The sequence below is a fragment of the Petromyzon marinus genome, chromosome 10, assembly GCF_048934315.1.
Source record: "Petromyzon marinus isolate PM22_M1 ecotype Great Lakes invasive population chromosome 10, UKy_Petmar_22M1.pri1.0, whole genome shotgun sequence".
Lineage (NCBI taxonomy): Eukaryota > Metazoa > Chordata > Hyperoartia > Petromyzontiformes > Petromyzontidae > Petromyzon > Petromyzon marinus.
In genome coordinates this window covers 17,211,342-17,232,079 of record NC_133676.1, presented here as the reverse complement: position 1 = coordinate 17,232,079, position 20,738 = coordinate 17,211,342, and the positions used below count along the sequence as shown (strand labels likewise).

At 45.8% G+C, this 20,738-nt stretch overlaps 1 protein-coding gene and 1 long non-coding RNA gene across 2 annotated transcripts in view; one reads left to right on the top strand and one right to left on the bottom strand.

The window, feature by feature from the left end:
• Positions 1-20,738, bottom strand: part of LOC116940819 (uncharacterized) — a 115,847-nt gene that overhangs the window by 46,801 nt on the left and 48,308 nt on the right. Inside the window, exons 3-4 of the mRNA XM_032951042.2 lie at positions 3,796-7,664; positions 391-1,797 (exon numbers count right to left, since the gene is read on the bottom strand). Of these exons, the coding sequence (XP_032806933.2) occupies positions 391-1,797; positions 3,796-7,525 (5,137 nt within the window). The 5' untranslated portion in view covers positions 7,526-7,664. The remainder of the gene's footprint in view (positions 1-390; positions 1,798-3,795; positions 7,665-20,738) is intronic.
• LOC142924237 (uncharacterized) lies at positions 1,771-2,616 on the top strand. Its single transcript, XR_012941432.1, has 2 exons — positions 1,771-1,857; positions 2,423-2,616. It is a non-coding gene; the product is annotated as an uncharacterized LOC142924237 (long non-coding RNA).

The following is a 20,738-nucleotide window of genomic DNA, read 5'->3' as shown; positions in this document are numbered from 1 at the left end:
TAAATGCATGTTGATTCTAAATGTGGAGGGAAAACCATAAAAACCTGGAGAAATATCCACGTGACCACCACGGGGAGAGAGAAAAAGCGGACTCCAAATATACAACAGTCATCGTCAGGGTTGGCGAGGCGAGGAAGATACACCTCATTGCCTAAATGCTATGAATTATGTTTTTTTGCATGTCATGTCCCTTAATATAAACTTTAATCAATGCCAATAACTTGTTTTAGCCATTTAAACATATCATGTTCATTAGTGCAAAGTTAGTTATGGTTCTACATTATAAATTAACCTTGAACACTTCACCAACACGACAGGACAGCACAACACGAAACATCACCGACCCAATGAACTCTAAATACATTTCAATGAGAGTTCCCAATGCACAACCTTTTCTGCGCTTCGTTGAGTCTTTCTTGGGAGACTTCTTCTCTGGAGAGCTGGGAAGGGATTGCTTCCCCACCTGGTCACTGTCTCTCCTCTCCACGAGAATCTCCACATCAGCGAGGCTCTCCCCCTCCTCCTCCTCCGGCTCCTCCTCCACCATCTTGCTGCTGTCTTCTTCCAGCTTTAACTCGCTCTCTGGCACGCATTCCTTACTCACTTCGCTCATTTCTTCTTCTTCTTCCCCCTCCACGTCGGTTCTGCTCTCAATGTCTGCTCTGCTCTCAGCCTCAGGCTGGCTCTGTTCTTCTGGCTTTTCATCACCGTCTGGTTTAGTGTCATCTTCTGTTTTGCCCCCGTTATGCGGATCACCCTTCGCTTCTGGCTTATCCTCGGGAATTGTATTTCCTTCCGGCGTGTTCTCAATATCCGCAGTGCTCTTCTCTTCAAGCATGCTGCCAGTATCTGCAATGTACTTCTCTTCTAACCTGGTCTCAACCTCTGGAATGCTCTTCTCTTCAAGCAAGGTCTCAACATCTGGAATGATCTTCTCTTCAAGCAAGATCTCAACATCTGGAATGCTCTTCTCTTCAAGCTTGATCTCAACATCTGGAATGCTCTTCTGGTCCAGTTCACTGTCAATGTGTGCAACGCTCGACCCTTCAAGTTTGCTCTCAGTATCCGGAGTGCTCTTCTCTTCTCCTTTGCTCTCCGTATCTGGCCCGCTGCCCTCTAAGCTGCTCTCAATAACTGGAGCGTCCTTTGCATCTGTCTTTGTCACAGCATCTGCCTGGCTCTTCTCTTGCGGCCTGCTTTCAACTTTTACATTTGTCTCGTCAGGCTTGTGTTCAACATCTACCTCCGCCGCTTCCTCAGGTTCGCACTCGGTGTCTAACTTTCTATCCACGTCTACCGTGCTCTCAACATCTGGCGTGCACGTACTACTGTCTCGGTCGCTCATTGCGGCCGCTTTGCTTTCACTGGCGACTAAGGGGCTCTCCAAATGGGCGTCTTCAGCTGCGGCCTGCTTCTCGACGTCATCAGTTTGCTCTGCCTCTACGGGTGGCTTTCTGTCGCCCTCCGATTGTTGTTCCGCAGCGTGGGCTGCGTCTTCCTCCTCGACGATGTGCCGTTCCTCTGCTTGAAGAACCTTCTCGGGGTGAATGCTCTCCACTTCCTCTGTGGGTCGCCTCACTTGCACCTCGTGGCTGGCAACCGCCTCCATTCCCCAAGCCGGAGCCTCCTCGACCCCTGCTGGAGCTGCTGGCTGTGTCTCCGCTGGCAGGGTCTCCGTCTGGACGTGAGCTTTATCTTCGGCGGGCACGGACTGGAGATTCTCCAGGGGGGCTTCGGTGTCCACCGTGTCCCCCGATTCGTCGATGGCCTCCTGGTGCACAATTGGCTCTTTGAAGCCTGCAGGGTCAACAAACAAGCGTGACTGAAAACCCCACGGAAAGAATCATTTTAAAAAAGGTTAACTTTCAAATACCTAATTTCTCGATGCTTCGTCACTGAAAATGTTGGAAATGCTCTAAGTTTCAAGCATAATTCTTAACTATCTGAACTTCAGATGTCCATTTGCAACGCGATGGATCCTAGATAATTTTGAAGTCAATCATTAGGTTTCCAGAGATATATTTTTTAGGAACAACCAATATATACAAATACATAGGATTGAGGGGAAATAATTTATATCACCTTATCTATGGTAATTGGGGCGTATTTATGTTAAACACAGCTCCCAACACATATGTGACACGTGATGCTATTAAAATTCAGTAGCTACCCAATTGACTTAATTTCAGTCAAATGCGCGCGTAATCAACTGTGCACACGCCGCTGGTTAATGCATCTGAGCCGTCGGTGCAGCAGTGCAGTACTCTCGTGGTTTTTTAAAGAGACCTCCAGCGCCATCCAGCCCCGCCTCTCCCCGGCGTCTCGTCCACGAACCCCCCCCCTCCCCCATGTCCTCGCCTCCCCCGGTTGCCAGTGGCATCAGCCTGAGCCGCGTTTCATGCTAAGTCGCCTTTCATTCCAGCTCGACCTGCACGTGCTGGATGGAGGAGGAGGCTGTCACACTGCTCTGTGGCTACGTGGGGCTGACGTCCACTCACACACAATATAACATTCTACAAATATTACATTATTTGCTTTTTTTGCATATCTGGCACTCTAACTGTATGACGGTCACGCGTAAAAACATTCACTAAATAAATAAATCACCTTCCATTTCTTCATTTTCACGTAGAAATATTTTTTGTCTGGGGGGTTTATACCAAGCGTTTAATCGTGCTCACCGAACTACAAACATGATGATTATAAACTCCAGTGTAAATTAATATTCTGGTTCTGATTCGGTAGTGTGCATTTGCATTGATGGTGGTATTTGCTTAGATGTCGCGCAAATCGCTACATATCCCGCTCCGTTATTTAACCATCGGAGAGGCCAATTGGATTTTCTTCTTCTTCGGAAATTGAGGAATGGTTGCCCAGAGTCACACAGGAACAGTTAATTTTCAGCAGTGTAACATTGATCATATTTGGCCTACAAATGTGTGGATACTTATCTGACTCCTGACCCTCACGAGATACTCACCAGGACATTCACAACTCACATATTACTCACCAAATAAACTCAAGAGACACTCACCAGTGACTGACATGTGAAGTGTCATAATCTGTGTGTATGGATCGGTGGTACTGCTCAAATTACAATGCAGCGCTGGTTTCAATTAGCATTCCATCACGTCGGTTGCATAGGTCACTCTCATTCTGACAGTGGAAGGAACCAAGATCAGATATCACTCACGACTGGTATTATCTATGGCCGGGTATTGAACTCAGGTTGCTGGTTTCGTAGCGCAGTGCACTAACCACTGCCCTAACTAGTGTGTGTAATGTATCCTACTTAGCATGTCGTGTGTGTTGTAACAGCCAGCACATGCGTGCGTGCACAGTGCTGAATGCTAATTCGCCTAAGAACACCGATGATTCTCGATATTTTCAGATGCCCATCAATTTGACATTCTATGGATCACACCAAACAAGAATCCACAGGGCAACGATCTGAACTTTTCGGAGATCACTTGGAAATTGTACGTGGAGAATCTGCTGTATTTCGATGATGATGATGTTGAAATCAAATATACGTTGGTATATATATAATTGTACCGAACTTCCCTGCTGGGTTTCCTGTATTCGACCATCCATTTCAAAGCCAGATAACTTGCACAAAACATAGCTATCACGAATATTAATTAAATTGCCCGTATAAGAAGAGGTGGCATTAACCCACGCTTACCCTCTACACCTCCGATTAGCAAGGTTGGCTACGTACGGTGCAAAAGAAGTTCAACATACGTGCATACCTCGCCACACGCCATCTGTAGCCTGATTCAATGCGAACCTTACCGCTCGCTGTTGGATGTGGCTTCGTGGGCTTGGCATCCTTCTCAGCGCCGTGCCGTGGCTCTGCCCTCGCCAGCTGCTCCTCCGCTGTCTCCATCTCCTTGTCTTTGATTTGTTGTTTCGAATCTCGCTGCTGTCCCTCGGCACCCTCGCTTACAAACACTTCCACCTGCGACTCGGAGAGGCCTTTGCCGTCTTCCGCCTGGTGTTGTGTCTCAGCGACGCCTTCGGAGCCAGAGTCGGCAGATTGCTTTAATTGAACGTCAGTGGTTGTGGCGTGCTTGGCATCTTCCTTCTGCTCGGCGTTTGCCGCTGTGTCTGTTTTGATCGATTCATCCGGTTGAGCTTTCTCCCTTGCTGGAGGCAAGCACTCAGCGTGTGGTATGCTCTTTTTAGGACTTAAACTTTCTGAATGAATATAATCAGTGAACGCTGCGTCCTTTTGAGCCGCAGCTCCCTCGCCCAGGGTGTCTTGCTTGTATTCGTCATCGTCGTTGGGCGGCGGCGTTGTTGATATTCTCGGAACATGCGCTGGACACAGCTGCTCCTCGGCAAATTTGAGTGGCGCGATCTCAGAATCGGGGCTCTTGTCCTGCTCTCTGAGGTCCGGCAGTTCTCTCTCGTACGTCACGCGAGCGTGGTGGTGGTGACCCTTGTCGCTCTCATCGTCGCTGCCGTCATTGTGGCGCAGCACGCTGCTGACGTCGACGCTCAGCGAGTATTTTATTCCTCCAAGACGCTTGTCTGCACCGGAGAGTGACCGCGTTGGGGTCACGTTCTCGAACAGAACACCGGCCGGGTGGTATTCAGACTCCCGCGCGCTCAGCACGGGGAGGTCGGATTTCATTAGAGGAGAACTGAAAATAAAATCCTTGTCTTTGTCCACCGACAGAGAATCCGGCTTGTACGGATCTGCTTCAACACGCTTAATTTCTGCGGAGGTGTCCTCTGTGTCAGACCTTGGAACCAGACCCTCTTCTTCTTCTTCGTCCTCCTCCTCTTCCTCCTCTTCCTCCTCTTCTGGATGCATGTGTTGCGTGATATCTATTTCTGGGGTGCCTCCTGATGCTTGGTCCAGCAGTTTCGTTTCTGCCGATTGTTTGGAATAAGCAAGGAGGGCCTCTTTACCAGCCGTGTTCAGCTCCATATACTCCACATCGTGTCCGTGCCCCTTCGCGTCGGGGGGATACTCGTAGTACGCAGATTCATCCTGCGGGTCGATGCAGTGAAAGCGAAAGCTGCTGAAGTCACTTTCCTTCCGTTCCTCCTGCCTGGCGTGCTCCGGAGGGAACTCTTGCCGAGCGCTTGCCGCAGACGCCTTTTCGGATGGGAAGTACTGTTCCTCGTCGCTATTGTCCTCCTGAAACTCAGACAAGATAGCTGTTTCCAACGGCGAGAGCCTCGAGTGGCCGTGATGGCCGGCTGACTTCTGACCATCTTCCCCGCCCCCCCCAGCTGTGAGAAAGTCCCCCGACGTCGGCTTTCCAAACTGGTCCACGACATTGCACTGCAATTCATCATCGGAGCTGGCGTCCGACTCGCTGTCGATTGCTTTCATGGCGTAGAAATCTAGCTCCGACTGCGGCGGCGCCGATAGTGGTGTGGACTGCGCTTGGGGTCCCAACATGCTGGCTACAGCGGTTTTGGAGGTGTCCGGTCCAATAGCGACCGCGTCTTTCCCATTCGAACTGGAGCAGGTTGTTGCGTGCTCCACTGGTGTGGACGCAGCGTCACCCGGGGCGAGTTTTCCGGGCCGAGGTTCTTCGAAGTGATCTTGTTGTGTTGGCTCTTTCGTATGACCGGCACTCAAAGCGTCGCTTTCGCTCTCTGCTCGCGAAGCGTCTGCACATTTCAACTGCGGAATCGCGCTTCCATTCTTGTCATCCTTCATAATATCTTTGCATTCCGGTGCCTCAATAGATTTTTCTTCATCTTTCAATTTCTCTATGGAGGTTTTGTCACCATCCGCCCGCAGCACGTGTGCGTCGTTACTCCTCTTATCACCAAATTTGGCTTCACATTCCACTTTTGGAAAGGACGGTTGCACCGTTTGCACCTCGGGCATTTTTATTTCTTCTTCGAGGCTGTCACCTTTGATGGCACCCTGGCTCTCTCCTCCTTGACTCGATTTCACCTTTTGAGAACTGCTTCCCTGTAACACTATTTTGGATGCTTTCTGTTCAATCGGTAGAAAATCTGTGGATATTATATCTCTTTGCGGAGTAGGCTTTTCAGTGTGATGGTTTAACGATGTTGCTGTAATGTCCAAGCTTTGGTCTTGAGCAGAACCCGCATCTGTGGGCGCAGGTTTATCGGTCTGAAAATCAGCCGCCTCTCTCCCTTCAGGAATAGCTCGCAAATTTACAACGCTGGTGAAACTTGACTCATCCACACCCACGTTGCCTGCTTGGATATTGAGGGCATCGTTTTGTTGCTTTGTTTCTTTATCTGCCTCCTGTAGATTACGTTCCATTTCCAAAACCTCGGGCTGTTTGGATGACAAATCAGCAGCCACCACTTGCTCTGTAAACATGCAAGCACTGTCGGATTTCTGTCCCAAGCACTGCTCTGAAAGCTTCCGCTCCAGTTTTTGGTTTTCACTTTTAAGGGTCTTACTCTGTGAGGCCGCGTCCGGAATGTCGTTGTCGTCTTCCCCCCTGTAGTCGAACGTGTACGTGTTGGGCAGCGTGTAGGATCGCAGCATTGATGCCTTCTTGTTGGAGGCCTCGTACGACCTGAAGGCGCAGGTCTCATCCGCGTCTGCAGGCATTGCACTGAAGTTCACAACGCTCAAAACGTTCTCGCCATTTCCAGGTTCATCGAACTTCTCTTCAACCAAAACTTCCTCGCTGAATGTGACCTGTTTCGTCTTCAAGGTTAATAGCCCACTTGAACCCTCCTGATGTGGAGCCTCAGCAAAGGAACCTTCATCCGATTCTTGAGGCTCTGTAAATCCCGCTATAGGCTCCTCGTGAGGCTCGGGGCTTTCTTTGCCGGTTTGGGGCCGTTTGCCGTTTTCAGCTGCACTGCCAGACGATTCAGTATTCGGCGCGGCGGGTTTGCTTAATTGAGCATCGTCAGATTCATTTGGCAGCGCTGCTGTGCTGGCTGTGTCACATGGCACAGGCTCATCCCGTCGAAATTCTGGACCCTGAATGTTGTCGTGAGCGAGGTGTGCGACCTCGTCGCCATCTCCACAAGGGAAACAGTGAGTTTTTGTCACGGGCTTTTCAGATGCTTCCTTGTTTTCATCTGGCTTGTCAACGTCAAATTTGTTCTCTTTGTGCGTCACGGGACTCGGTTTGTCATCGGAGAATGAGAGTTGGTTTGTGAAGCCCCCAGCTGGTGGCCTGGAGTCCGCCTTGGAGTCCGACCGAAGTGAGGCCACGTCTGCCCCACTGCCGCTTGGGCTCGCCGCTGGCTCAGTCGCACCGAAGCTGCCGCCGCCTTTCTCTTTGGTCTCTGAAGCATCCCTGGAGGCCCCCGGTCCCTGCTGCGGAATAGCCGGTGGGCTTTCGTACTCGGAGGGGCTTGGAAGCTCCCAGTCGTCAAGGACAACAGGTGCCGGCTGCCTGCTGGAAGCGGCGCACTCCTTTGCTGCTCCTGCTGCTGCTGCATCCGTCGTTTTCTGTGATGATGGCTTGGCATCAGAGGAGTCGCAATCGTCATCCTCCTGTGCGTACGTGGCGAAGGAGGGTGGGGCGTCCGGGCCCTGTTGGCCGTTCCCGCTCATGGTGTTGCAGGCAGTGGAGCGGTAATCCCTCGCGATGTCTCTTTTTTATTATCTGTGTGTCTGCCGCTATTTATTCACGCGCACGCTGTGGCGTGAACACTGCACCGATGACTTTCTCCCTTGAGGCAGGAAAATGTGCCTGGGTAACGGAAATGAGAAGGGACAGTTTGGTTAGTGTTCAAAGCGTTTTGGACAACACAGGGCACACAAATTGTCCGCAGGCTGTAAGAACAATCTAGGCTCACACGTCCATGGCCCTCTTGCCTTCACCAACTCGTACTGGCCAGTGTGGTGAAGGATGACCAATAACCATCATGGCTCACACTGTGGGGAGGCATTCGTGCCTCAGCGCATTGACAAAGGGCTGTGCACGCGGTTGCTGTATAACTGTATTCATAGGCTAGATTATGAGCACTGTCTATTAACAAGCATTAATAGACAGTGCTTTGTCTCCTGGATTATTGCCGTGTTTGCTGTGGCTTTTGAGTGGAAACATTCACAGGGCGATGAGCACACGAGTCGCAGAACACACGACGTCATAGAACACCCGACGTCACAGAGCACACAACGTCACAGAACACATGACGTCACCTCCTCCGGTGGTCTTTAATTAAACGCCCAACTCAAGTGACACGATGATAACTCAATGCCACACAAGCATGGCAAGGTAACGTTCAAATGAGCCCCAAGACCGGCACAGCAGAGAGGTGGCCCTCATCCAGCAGTGAATTGACAAAAAGGGCCGAACATCTGCACGTGGGTAGAGTTGTCTGTGGAATTAACATCCACCACAAAGGCGTGCTGAGCTCAGCTGCGGCTTACTGCTCCTTCAGACGTTACGCGCGATGAAGGGGCCATGTAGCTCCTCTCAAGGCAACGGTGGCAAGGGAGGGTGTAGCGCAGAGTACAAACTTTCATCGTAAAACAATACCCAAATGTGTGGCTGACTTCATACTTGTTTTAAGGTGCTGCCAGATGTATTATACAATCAATAACACGCGTACATAGGGTAACACTTACATAAACTCACATATGCATAAACACAACATTGAGAAACGTGAGTACCACTTGGTGGGAAGTCAAGATCAGAATGTCCCCTGAGGTTATTGGCGATTGCCATGGGAATGTGGAATGAGCATCACTGGCTCAGCCAACAGAGATGGGCCCTGTAGCAATCCCCATGTGAGCATGGAGACAATTATAGATGTGGTCTGTTCAAGGTTGTTTATTGGAACTTGCCATATATGTTCATTTGTAGTTACAATATACTGCCTCTCCATAGTAGACTTGTTTTTTCAAACTTTTAACTTTCAAAATGTCTTTGGAATAATTAGGGGATATACAGTGTTAAGATAGTACCATAACAGTGTCTCAGTTATGGTGAAACATGCATTCCTTCTTCACATTTATTTTCCTCTTACATTCATCCTCCCTTGATTTCGAAATACAGCAATTTCAAAATATGTCTTGCTTAATCCATCACTTTATAGTGTATGTCCAATCTCTCTCGAGTGTAGAGATTAATGCAAACATATCCTGTGATTTTAAAATGTATATAACTCCTCATACGCACTTAATCGGTATCTTGAGCACTCATCTAACATATCTCTATCCTGTGTGACATATATATTTAAATAAAAACGGAACAATGTATATTCAAGTCACATCACCAGGCAAAATATATATAAAAGCTGCCGTGAAGGCTAATAAGACGTATCTCTTCAAATGTAAATAGGTGTAGACTCCATTGGGTGCAATCATCAAAGATAAGTGCTTCTTTAAATTAGAATCCATAGACTGCGGTGGTTCTGTATTTCGCAATGGACTACAATAAACGAGCAGCGACGTGAAGAGAGGGCTCAAACGCTTTGCTCTTTGTCTTTTTTTAAACAAGGATTACGGGAAAAGCTGGGCGAGCGGCTTAAGCCTCGGAATGTTTTTTTTTTTCCCCCCCTCCGGGGGAGTGAGTTCTAAATTGTCTGTGTGTGACGGGCGAAATGGGAAAGGCGACGATGCGAGGAGACGGCGGCTGAACGCAAGGACGCAGCGGAGGGCACGCCGAGCGGCAGCTGCGCTTCTCGTTTGGTCACCGCCGAGATGGAGGTTCATTTAAAGTTTACTTTATAAAAGAAATGCGTTATTTACCCTGGGCCGCATGGAAATTAGATGGACGGCGAACAATGACCGTGTTATCTAACTAAAAAAAGCACACAGCGGATTAAAACGGGCACAGGTGTTGTTTACGTTCTGGACACACTGCCTGGTTGCTAGCCCACATCAAAAAACGACATCTGTAGGTGAAAATATCGCACTCCATTTGAGAATGTGGCACGATCTTGACTGAAAATCAAGGGCACGAGAATCATTCCCACTGCGAGGTTTATAGTCCTTGTTTAGTGTGGCTTGGCTATATTCTCCAGTCAGTGACCACAAATGCTTCGTTAATTCACTCTTTCCATGCTTTGGGGAAGAAAAAAAATGACTGAGCAGATGTTACTTAAACATTGGCTATGGCCATGAATAACGATGGCAAGTGTCCATAATGATGTTGAAACTATAGTCGAATGAATAATATATTTGAGGTCATATGCTAAATATACGGTAGTTACATAAACAAAATCAGAAAATTATATACGATATATTTCGAATTAAAGCTTTCGTGACTGCAAGGATTAATCCAGATGAATACGATATATTGTTATGTTTTAGCATTCCCACCACATTTAAAAGTAATTCCTAAAATGCCACCATGAAAACTAATATAAATTGTGTTAGCTGTTTGCCAGTACTTTGATGGATGAAGGCCTCTCCATGGCAATGTTTTGACCATACTTCACCACGCTAGTCAATGCAGCTTGGGGAAGGGGGCGAGCCCAGGACTGCTTTACATGTCACCTGCCAACTGACATTATCCAAGATCAAGAATGGAATTAAATATTATTGGTTCATGACGCAGTGTTGTAATAACTGCTCTACCCCAGTAATTATTGAATGTAATATTGTTCACATATCACACATCACGAAAATGTTTCACTGTGTATGTTTGATTACTGAAATGACATTGACTAAATGGCATCGATGCATTATGTCAAGTTTCAACTCCAGTATATTGCCAGGGCGTCCAATACGGCAGATAATGCCATGAGAAGTGTGGTCTGTTTTTTTGAAAGTTGTTATTGTCCTAACTGCAAAAATACAAAACTGTAACAATGCTCATTGAATAGCGCGTTGCAGTTGCCTCTTTCATCATCATCATATTTCCGAAGTAGGCCTCAGATGCACTGAGTCTATGAATGGACCATTCGGTTGTTCTTGTATTGAGTCTTAGCGTGGACTTTTATTCAGAAAACCACACAAATAGTTGATGCGGTACCTTGTTTAAATGATAATGAATCTATTGCTATAAAAGTGTACTTTGAAATATATATGATTTGGCCAAATAATGCCGAAAATTGTCAAGTTTGCATAAAAAAATGTCTTCATCACGCTACCAGGAAAGGTAAATGGCCCTGGGGCAAACATCGTCCCACCAGCCCAGTAGCGTTCGAGATTCATGATGAGGTGCCACCACCTGAAGGTTGGGACCCCCCCCCCCCCCAAGTGAAGTCGACCACCGTGGAGACGGAGCGATAAGATCGTGGGCATTGTTGCATCGCGAGACCATGGGGACCGTGAGGCATGGGGAGACTTGGGGAGGGGATTTCATCCACGAGTGAATAGATCATGGACTGTGATGACGATACCCTATTTAGTTGTAGCTCTTTGAGGCGTGTCTTGAAAAGATAACGATCATTGATTTATCGTGGCACATCATTGGATTTTAACGTCACGTTGCTAATCATTACTGCGAATCAACTATTGTGGAAATGCATCATAAAGGACTAAAGTCTAGATCTTCAAAGCATGAATGGCATATGCACACAAAATCAATGGCTTGGCCATCGTGGGGTGACCCAAGATTATTTAGGTAACAGATCCAATGCACCAACCACATGGCAACCCAGACGTAATGAGCAACCACTTGTAATTAGCTGGTGGAGGGCGGTGGCTCAATGGTTATTGCACTGCACTGTGAATCAGGCGGCCTGAGTCCGATTCCCAACTACAGCTAACATCGGCAGAGAGTGATATCCAATCTAGTCTGGGGCTTCAGTCAACGGGGCTGGGAAGGCCTTCATTCAGCAGTGGGTCGATACAGCCTGTAAAGGATTAATTTGATTTAAGTAACACAGCGTTATACTATCCAGGCATACAGAGATAACGTGGCGGTAATTAAAAGAAAACACTCTATATGCAGATGAATGTAATACACGTAAAGAAAGTGAGGTTTCAGATTTGGGTATCATTATATCTCAGGGTCGGTATCCTGCTTAATCTCGGGCAAGAGTTAAATTTTAATGCCGTCACATGAAAGTGTGCTTCGTGTAATGTATTTTCATCTACAGTGTTGCCTTCCCCTACTTCATGTACAATATTCACTTGTACACATATATGGATATTCTCTTGAATGGATCGGAATACACGTTTCAAAATATATTTGAAAATTTAAATAATATTTCAAGGTCTACATTTTGAATATTTTACAAGCAGAAGATGATCGTTTGTAAGGATATATTGCAACTGTGTGGACACAATTTCTGCTGTTATGGAAGGCTCTGAATTTAGCTGCTACCACTTTGAAGGCCTTGTTTATTTCTCTACTTAGAGTCACTTGACAAACAACACCAACGCGTGGCTCAGTGTCTACAATATCCCAACAAACCTGTCCCGAGCTGTGGCAGTCTTGGCAAAGAACAAGATATTGGTACCACTCTGAAGTTAATTTGACAATGTTATAATGTTGATAAACTCATTAATGTATAAACACTCCATTTGGCTGAAACGAAGTAGATAAGACTACATTTCGTAACTACAACTGTAAAATAAACAAAATTGGTTTCCTTCTTGATGGAGCACGTGTTAGTGTGTATATCCTGTGTACAGCCCTGGGGCAGGTGTGAAAATTACAAGTTCCATTGATATGGTCAGTCCATCTACAGTAAAAACACGTTCTGGACAAAAGCTTCATAGCTCATCGGATTTCTCCAGGATAAATAGATATTCTGTTTTTTTATTTCATCAGTCCATCTGGAGCAAGACATTGATAATGATGCTGATGATGCTGTATAGTGGTCAATGGTGCTTAAAGACAAAAACAAATTCTAACTATCTTCTAGCAATATGAAGATTGTAGTACATCAGGTGTGCGATGTTCCACAGATATTACCAAGCACATGAAAGGCCGACACCACGATAGCTCCATGCAAAAAAAGATGGTTCTGTGGCAAGCAGCTAACCCAGGAACCAATATTTAACTTCTCAAAAATACCCACTCAATGTAAGGCATGTACAGTATGTTTAAAGAAAACACATATCGATGTTTTTATTTAAAAGCCTATATTTTGCAACAGCTAGTATTTTACATTCGTTAACATTAAAATGGGCGGACAGCTCATGAATAATATGGGGCAGTAATTCTCAATAACATTCTTCATCTTCCATTAATTTGGCATTCCCGGTTCCCGGCGGCCAGGTTTCAAGTGTCACGAGCGTCAATGTGTTAATAAGGAGAGCACAAAGATAATGAAGTGAGCGGAAAGAAACAGCAAAGGGAGTCTCAACATTCTCAACCATTTCTGCAAGGGACAATCTACTCACAACATTCACACTCGAGCAAGACAAGGATGCAACGCACATTTTGTCCTAAGCCACGGAATATTCCATTTTTAGCTGTGGTCATGGCCAGTTGTGAGGGAACAGGGGCTGTCATGAGCGAATGGCCTAAGAGGCCATCGTGATAGAGCGTGACCCTGTGGCGATGTCGACACCAAACAGTGGAAGCTCAAACTGCATTGCCACGGCTCACAATGATTGATGGTCAGCAGGGCCTTATATGGGCATAACCTCAAATGAGAAAAGGCTCTGCTGACCCCGACTCATAAAATCCCAGACTTGATTAAGGCACAGACCATATCAATGCCTCGGGGCATTGAGCCTTCATTACAAAACACCCCCCCCCCCCAAGAGGATTGAGCAAATGCGACTGAGAGTCGACGACGATGGGAGACGTTCGTTATGTTTTTCAATGTCGCCCTGGAACATGGGAAATAATTTGAAATGTAATTGACAAAAGCTCGAGATCGAAATCGTCCTTCCGAATCAACGCCTTAGCCTACCTTCAGCGCCCCCTTTATAGAATGAACAACGTTCAATAAGAATAAAATAAACACTTGAATGACAAATCAGAATACAAAGGAAAATTGTGTTTGAAGAGAAAATATCTCTAGTTTTCTTTCGAGTGCATTTCTTTTGAATGATGTAAGTCACTGATAGTTTGACAAGAGGCTCACACTGTGATTGAAGGTGCAGCAGTGATGTTTCTGTAATGGTAATTTGCTCTGTGGAGGTGTGCAAATATCATCCGTAATTTATGTTGTAGGTGTGCATAATTTTCATCAACGCATAAAGATTAATAAAGTCAGAATTTACCAACGGATCTTGTTTCAAACACCATGATTTATCAATGAACTGCCAATGTTTACAGAGACTGCAAGATCCTCAGTAGGCCTGCTGAAAGCTGACACTGACTGAGATATATAAATGAGTCCTAAATGTACTCTCTCCTCCCTCAACCTTGATGGAAATGTGGGCCCCATCAAACCCTTTTTTTGTGTTTAGATTGTTGTCCATCCCGATTAGCAGAGTTGGCTACGTACGGTGCAAAAGAAGTTCAACATACATCCAGCCATGCTTGATCCCTTAAAGAGCCAGGTCTCAGGGCCATTGCTTTCAAAGTCTCCACCAGGGCTGGCACTCATGGGGGGTACTGGCGTGGGGCCTGCACCACCAAATGTTCACTTGGAACGACCCAAGTTCTCTCTGCATAGTGGTGAACCACCGCTGTGGTGGCCCCCCACAACAGATTCACTGCCCCCCCCCTCCCCACCGTATCCGAGAGGAGCTGGGGTCAGGCCTGGTCTTGATTCGCCTCGTCTTTGTTTTCACCACAGCTTGCACTCATTACCGACCTCACACTGAGTAAATGTTTTCCTTCAACCCCGATATTCATTTTAGTTTTATGAATAGCAGAAGAAAGATCTCTTCATGCACACTTTGTCGAGCCTTTCGGGTCGATGAACCCAGCAGGGGTGGGCAATGATTTATTTCTGATGGCAGAAGATTGTGCCAACTGCCAGCCTAGGCTGGTGATGAGACTCGGTGGCAGTCTGAGCAGCGTGCAACAAGCGCATGCCTAATGCGGAGCGAATGTTATTGAAAGGTTGCATACTTATATTTAATGCATTTCAAAAATTACGCTCAATCGGACTCATCACAAATCCTATCTCAGGTTTATAGTTCATATACTGTACATGTTCGTGATTAAGCCATTGCGTAAGAATGGTGATATTTATTAATGAAAGCAGCCTCCCCTACTGTGCAAGAATCGTCCCACTAAGAACTACACCTGGATATCATTCATTGTGATATTGGCTGAGACTGGACACACTCTGATTATCCGTTGTGATGTTGGAGATCGGCTTCGTGTGTCCTGTTATCCACAGGGTTACCCACGATTTTACTCCACTTATCTGAGAATCCTGGTTTATACGAAGAGTTGGGGCAGCAGGTAATACAAGTGTTCATGGACTCTACAGCTCCTGCAGTTTATAGGAGTCGCGGGTAACACGATAGAGGAGTTATATTATGCACTACATTTCATTTTGAGCTGGAGAAACTAGCGTGTCAATGTATTTTCAAGGCATGTGCGTGGCAGCAGTTGAATGATTATTGCGTCATTCGAGTTGGGTATTCTATTGCGAACCGCCTGGAGGTGACCCCGTGTGCTCGTCAAGCTGCGAGCGGCGCTTCCTCTCCAAAGCCACAGTGAACACGGCAACAATGCAGGAGACAACGGGGCATGCATTCCATGAACAAAATAAACAAGAACGAAACAATAGCATAAGGTTTGCATTCTAGGTAGACACCCAGTCCGCATTTAAAATTTAGTATTTTATGATTGCGTGTCAATTGACAGTGTGCGTGTTACGCAGCCAATGGGCATCATTATACGACGGCGGCTACACACGTGGCCCCTTTGTCCATCCGATGCGTCATGAATGCCTCGGCACGCTGTACGGGCCACAGGAGTTACGTGATCATACTTCATCGTGATGGTTATATCGATGCAGTCTAGGTGATTTGTTCTCCGGCTATGTAATGTTGTACTTGATATAATCATTCGGTTAAAAAAGTAATAAAAAAATACGACAGGAAATGATAAACAGTCGCATGAAGATTGACTCTTTTTGATACGCAACAGACACAGAGACGAATGAACACACATGTGCACACATTTATGTACCAGTCACAGATCCAATGTGCTCAGAGGTAATTTAGCTTTGGGAGTGGAGCAGTGGGCCAGTGGTTATCACGCTGCACAATGAACCCAGTTTGCTGGGTTCGCGATCCCCAACATCACTGGGTGAGTGATATCTGACCCAGTCCTGCCCCATAACTTCACCAACCCAAGCTAAGCAGCATGGCTAAATCAAGTCAAATGACCCCATCAGCCAAAAGGCTGATAACACCATTGTGATGCGTGTAAAAAAAAGTGAAACAGTAATTAAATCATAATACACATTATTGAATGCTCCAAATATGTAATATATGCTGCGGGCAAACAATGTCCCTTTGGGATCCCGTAACTCTAAGAGATGAAGATAAATCAAGGGATTAAAGTACAAAGATCCCAAACATTACCATTGGAGATGAAGATCACAGCTTAAAGATATAATATATTATAAATATATGATATACAGTATTATCTAGATGTAATATGTTACGTGGATATCATGTGTGAGTATAAATATTATATACGGTCAGAAGGGGACCAAGAGTTCAAATGGTACAACAAAATCAGGGCACTTGTGAAAATGAGAGAGATTACGGGCAGACCATATGCTGTTAAAACAAAACATTATTTGGGGATGCTGCGTGGGCAGTGGTGCACAAGAACAATCTACTAGAAAGCACAATTCATCAACAACACTGCCTCTACATGATACATGAACTATGAGTAATTATTATTTATTTTTTCTACCTACGTGACTTTACCGAAAGAACCAAAGATTATGGATTCCTGCAGTGACGAAAACTTCAAATCAATAATGATTTATGAACTATGTCACCTCTTATATTTGTTTCTTTGAACGCAGTCTTATTGACGAATGTGGGTTTTCTTTGCATGCTACTCAGTATGGAGAAGTCTTCATCTGGTAATGAAGTTGGAACTGATCATGTATAATGATGATCATGATGATATATTTACATAAACATATTTGGGAGAACCACATGTCAACTCAGAGATGGGCGAACATTGGGGGTTTATTTGTATTTTGACTTAACTGTTTTCAGAATAAGTCACATTTTACTAGAATATAAAGTTAACACAACAGTCTCAGCAGAGGCCGTACACTATTCCGCTCAGTGTGTCTGAACTCTTGCCGAGTTAGCACAAAAGCCAGTCGACATTTTCCAAAAGCCGTGAATAAGTGGAAAATTATACATTTGTGAAAACAATTGTAAAGTTTTATCGGTTGCTCGTGGGTCGGAACAAGGTGGTGGCTTTTGAGGCACCGGGTTGAATCCGAGTGTCAGCCGCCTGTGTTCAGCTAATCCTCAAGTGGAGATCATCACAGCCCGATCACCAATTACTTCATAAAAAAAACTCCATCACATTCAATTTTGGTTTTACACTTCATTCAGGTAAATTCCAGCTATTAGAGAATACATATATACAGTTTGGCTGCCCTCGGATGCTCATTTCTGTACAACAGGGTAGAGAAGCAGGCAATGTCTCCTTTATCTGTCTCTCCATGTAAAAAAACCCGTCAGCCCCACAGCTTTCTTCAGTACAAGCAAACTCTCAAACGGTTTAACATGCAGTTGTCTCATCAGAAGTCCAACCTTGCCTCATAGCAGGGTGTGGGAAAGTGTGTCACCGAGCGTGAGGATGAAAAGTTGTCACCTGAATGCTTCTCAGAAGCAGTTCTACGATATCTCCTTCAGCGGCCTCTTCTCTCGCAGTGCACTGATCTGCGAGAGACGCGATGGCCTTTTTATCCCATGACATGATGCCAAGAGAACAATTAGAATACAATCTTTAAAACAGTGCTTCATTCGCAAGCTGCATTAGCATCACCTACCAAACAACTACTTCAGCTTTGCTCTCCATAAGCCAAAACACATTACCGTACGTCCGTGCAATATAAAATCAAGGGCTTGCATGTCTTTAGAGAGGTCAGATATCACCACATTTAGGATTTGAGAGAGGGGCCTTACCTCTCAAATTGGAGCCAATGACCCAGGAATTTATTACGAGGAATTTTGATTTGCATTTATACAGCAAATAAATAATAATGCCTCTCAAAGTGCTTCTCATGAGTTTTGGCCGAATGCGCTATCGGAGTTGGCCGTAGTGGTCTTTAATGAGGCCTTGATGTTATTCTTCCAACAAACTTACGTTAAGCAGGAATTCTTTATGTACGAATGCGTATGTTGAACTACTTTAACACCGCACGTAGCCAAGCGTGCTACGTATGTTGTTTATGAACGCATTGAGGAGCACACTGTTTTTATTCACGTGAAAATGTTCTCCCCCGTGATTCTTGTGGGGTTACAGGTTCACCAGATGATGGCACATGAACATTGCCTTGTTTCTTGTGGATCGCACTGTCAGGAGACCTTTGATTGCAATTGTCAGGTGGGAGCAACCCTTGTTTCGTATTTTCCAGTGCAGTAAACCCGTGCCACTTTCCATTGGTACCGGAACGGCACTTGGCACAGAGTGATAATTCGCTCTGCATTCAAATCGATCAACGTGTTGCCAAAAAGTGGAAAATTTTAAACGCGGGGGTTTGTTGCACTCCCAACACTGGAGGTACGAGCTGCTACCGACATCTGCAATCCTGCGTACGTTAAGAGTGTCTCAATGTACCGGCAATTGTCAATTCACTGTTGACCTCTCCATGCTTTAGCCACTGTGCACAGTCATGCATGGCTCGGATATCCTTTGTGCACGTCCGTTGTGTTGTTGTTTGCGCTGGGACGACAGTATTTTTAATGCCGCCCTTTGTCAATCCACTGCTGTATGAAGGTCTCCCCACGCCGCTTTGCTGTTTGGCCATACTTCACCGCGCTGGTCAGCGCAGGTTGCTGAAGACTTGGCAGGCAGAGGATTGGTTCAGATGTCGCCCGCCGCTGACCCAAGCCTCGGCTGGGAATTGAACTCGGGTCGCCGGGTCCATAACGCAGAGCGTGAACAACTGCAACTGTATATTTATCCTGCAATATATGAATATAGACCGTATATAGTATGAAGACCATGCCTCGTGTATATATATATATATGGCTCTGCAAGTGTAATATCAGTTAATTGTCCAATTGCGGGAGGTGAAAGGTTACATTTTGGTGTCAATTGTTGTCAACCATGCCACGTAATTTGTGCCAAAATGTCCTCTTCCATTGACGCCCTGTTCCACCATAAACTCGCGCCGTGAGTTGGGGCGTGCTTGACGATGCATTTCGTCGCAGTCGCCGTTCAGATTGCTTGGACTAACAAAGGGGCTGATCCTGCACCAGGAATGGAGGGCTACGTGTTGTTGAACAGCTCTCCCTATCTCTCTCTCTCTCTCGAGCAGTTACATTGAGCAGAACCCCTTCACCTCCATAGACGATCAAAGCTGTGCACTTGAATAAGTTGCATCTGGGAAGCGCTGACCACTCGATAATGTAATATATGATCGCATGATATTTGCACTGCGCTCTGAACCTGGTGACCTGCTTTCAAGACCCAGCTATGGCCAACATCAGAGGTGAGTAATATCTGAACCCGTCCTGGGCCTTCCCAATCAGAAATCTGCACTGACCAGAGTGGTGAAGTATGTCAAAAACAACCCCCTCGACTGATACGGCACGGGGAGGCCTTCATCCAGCAGTGTTTTGACAAAGGGCTGTAAATAATACATCAAGTTATTTATCTTACGTCTTGTATCGGATTGTATATCCCGTGAAACTCCTCTGATCTTCTGTCGTATCACCCGCTCTTCCTTTTACCCAAGCCAAATCAAAATCAGCCCCAATACAACCACAGCTGTCACCCCTTACCAGTTCAAAGCAATTTTATTTTAATCGGCATCCCTGTATAATTGCTGCTCTAGCTGACATTGCAATGATGCTGGACTCTATGGTTAAGGACACTGCGACACTGTTAGAAGCAGCAGCAACAGGGATTTCAATATTGGTTTTGCAGCAAAAATAGCCACTTTCAAGGGCATCTTCACTGTGGCCGCGGCAGCCGATTTCGACAATCGTAGCGACTTTGCTCTGGGCCGCATTCACGCAAACGAGAATTGCGTTACATTACAATCATCAACAGCAACCATCTTCTATCCACCGCTGGACGAAGGCCTCCCAACATTATGGTCATTCCTCACGGTCCTACTCTATCACATTATTCAAGTGTGTAAACACATTTTATTTGACATTGGCCAAATTAATTATTCACAAACTGAATTGTACTTGAAAAAAAAGTGGCCCAAATATCACATCTCTTTTGTCTTCTGTCCATATCCCAGACGAAGCCACAGGGGTTGTGTGTGTCTGTACCCGAGTCCATTAAGCATGTACGCTGAATCGTTTTTGATTATGGAGAAAGAAACAATCTACGTTGGCTGCTTGTAGGTCACGCCCTTGGGATGAATGAGAGCCAGGTACAATACAAGGAGGCCACAATCTGGAGCTCACACATTCCTGGGACATAAAGGACCGTAATGATTATGGAACGCCGGCCGTGGCTGTTGTATTAATACCGAACATAACCAAGACTCCGCACATGTTTGGGAGGGTCGAATTTTGCACAAAGCCGTTTCCGTTCAAGGTGACAAGCTGAGACGCGTGTTTCGTTGTTAAAACTTTTTCAAATTTTATTATGTAAACAACACACCTGAAGACGACCGTTTGAGTTATGGTCGAAACGTCGTGAGAATTTTTTATTGTTTTTTATATATATTATTATTTTGTTGTTTCCCTTCAACGTGACTTTACCGGAAAAAACTAAGAATATAATAACAGGAACCCACGTTTAGTTATGAATTTGCTTTGCATTTGCTGTTCA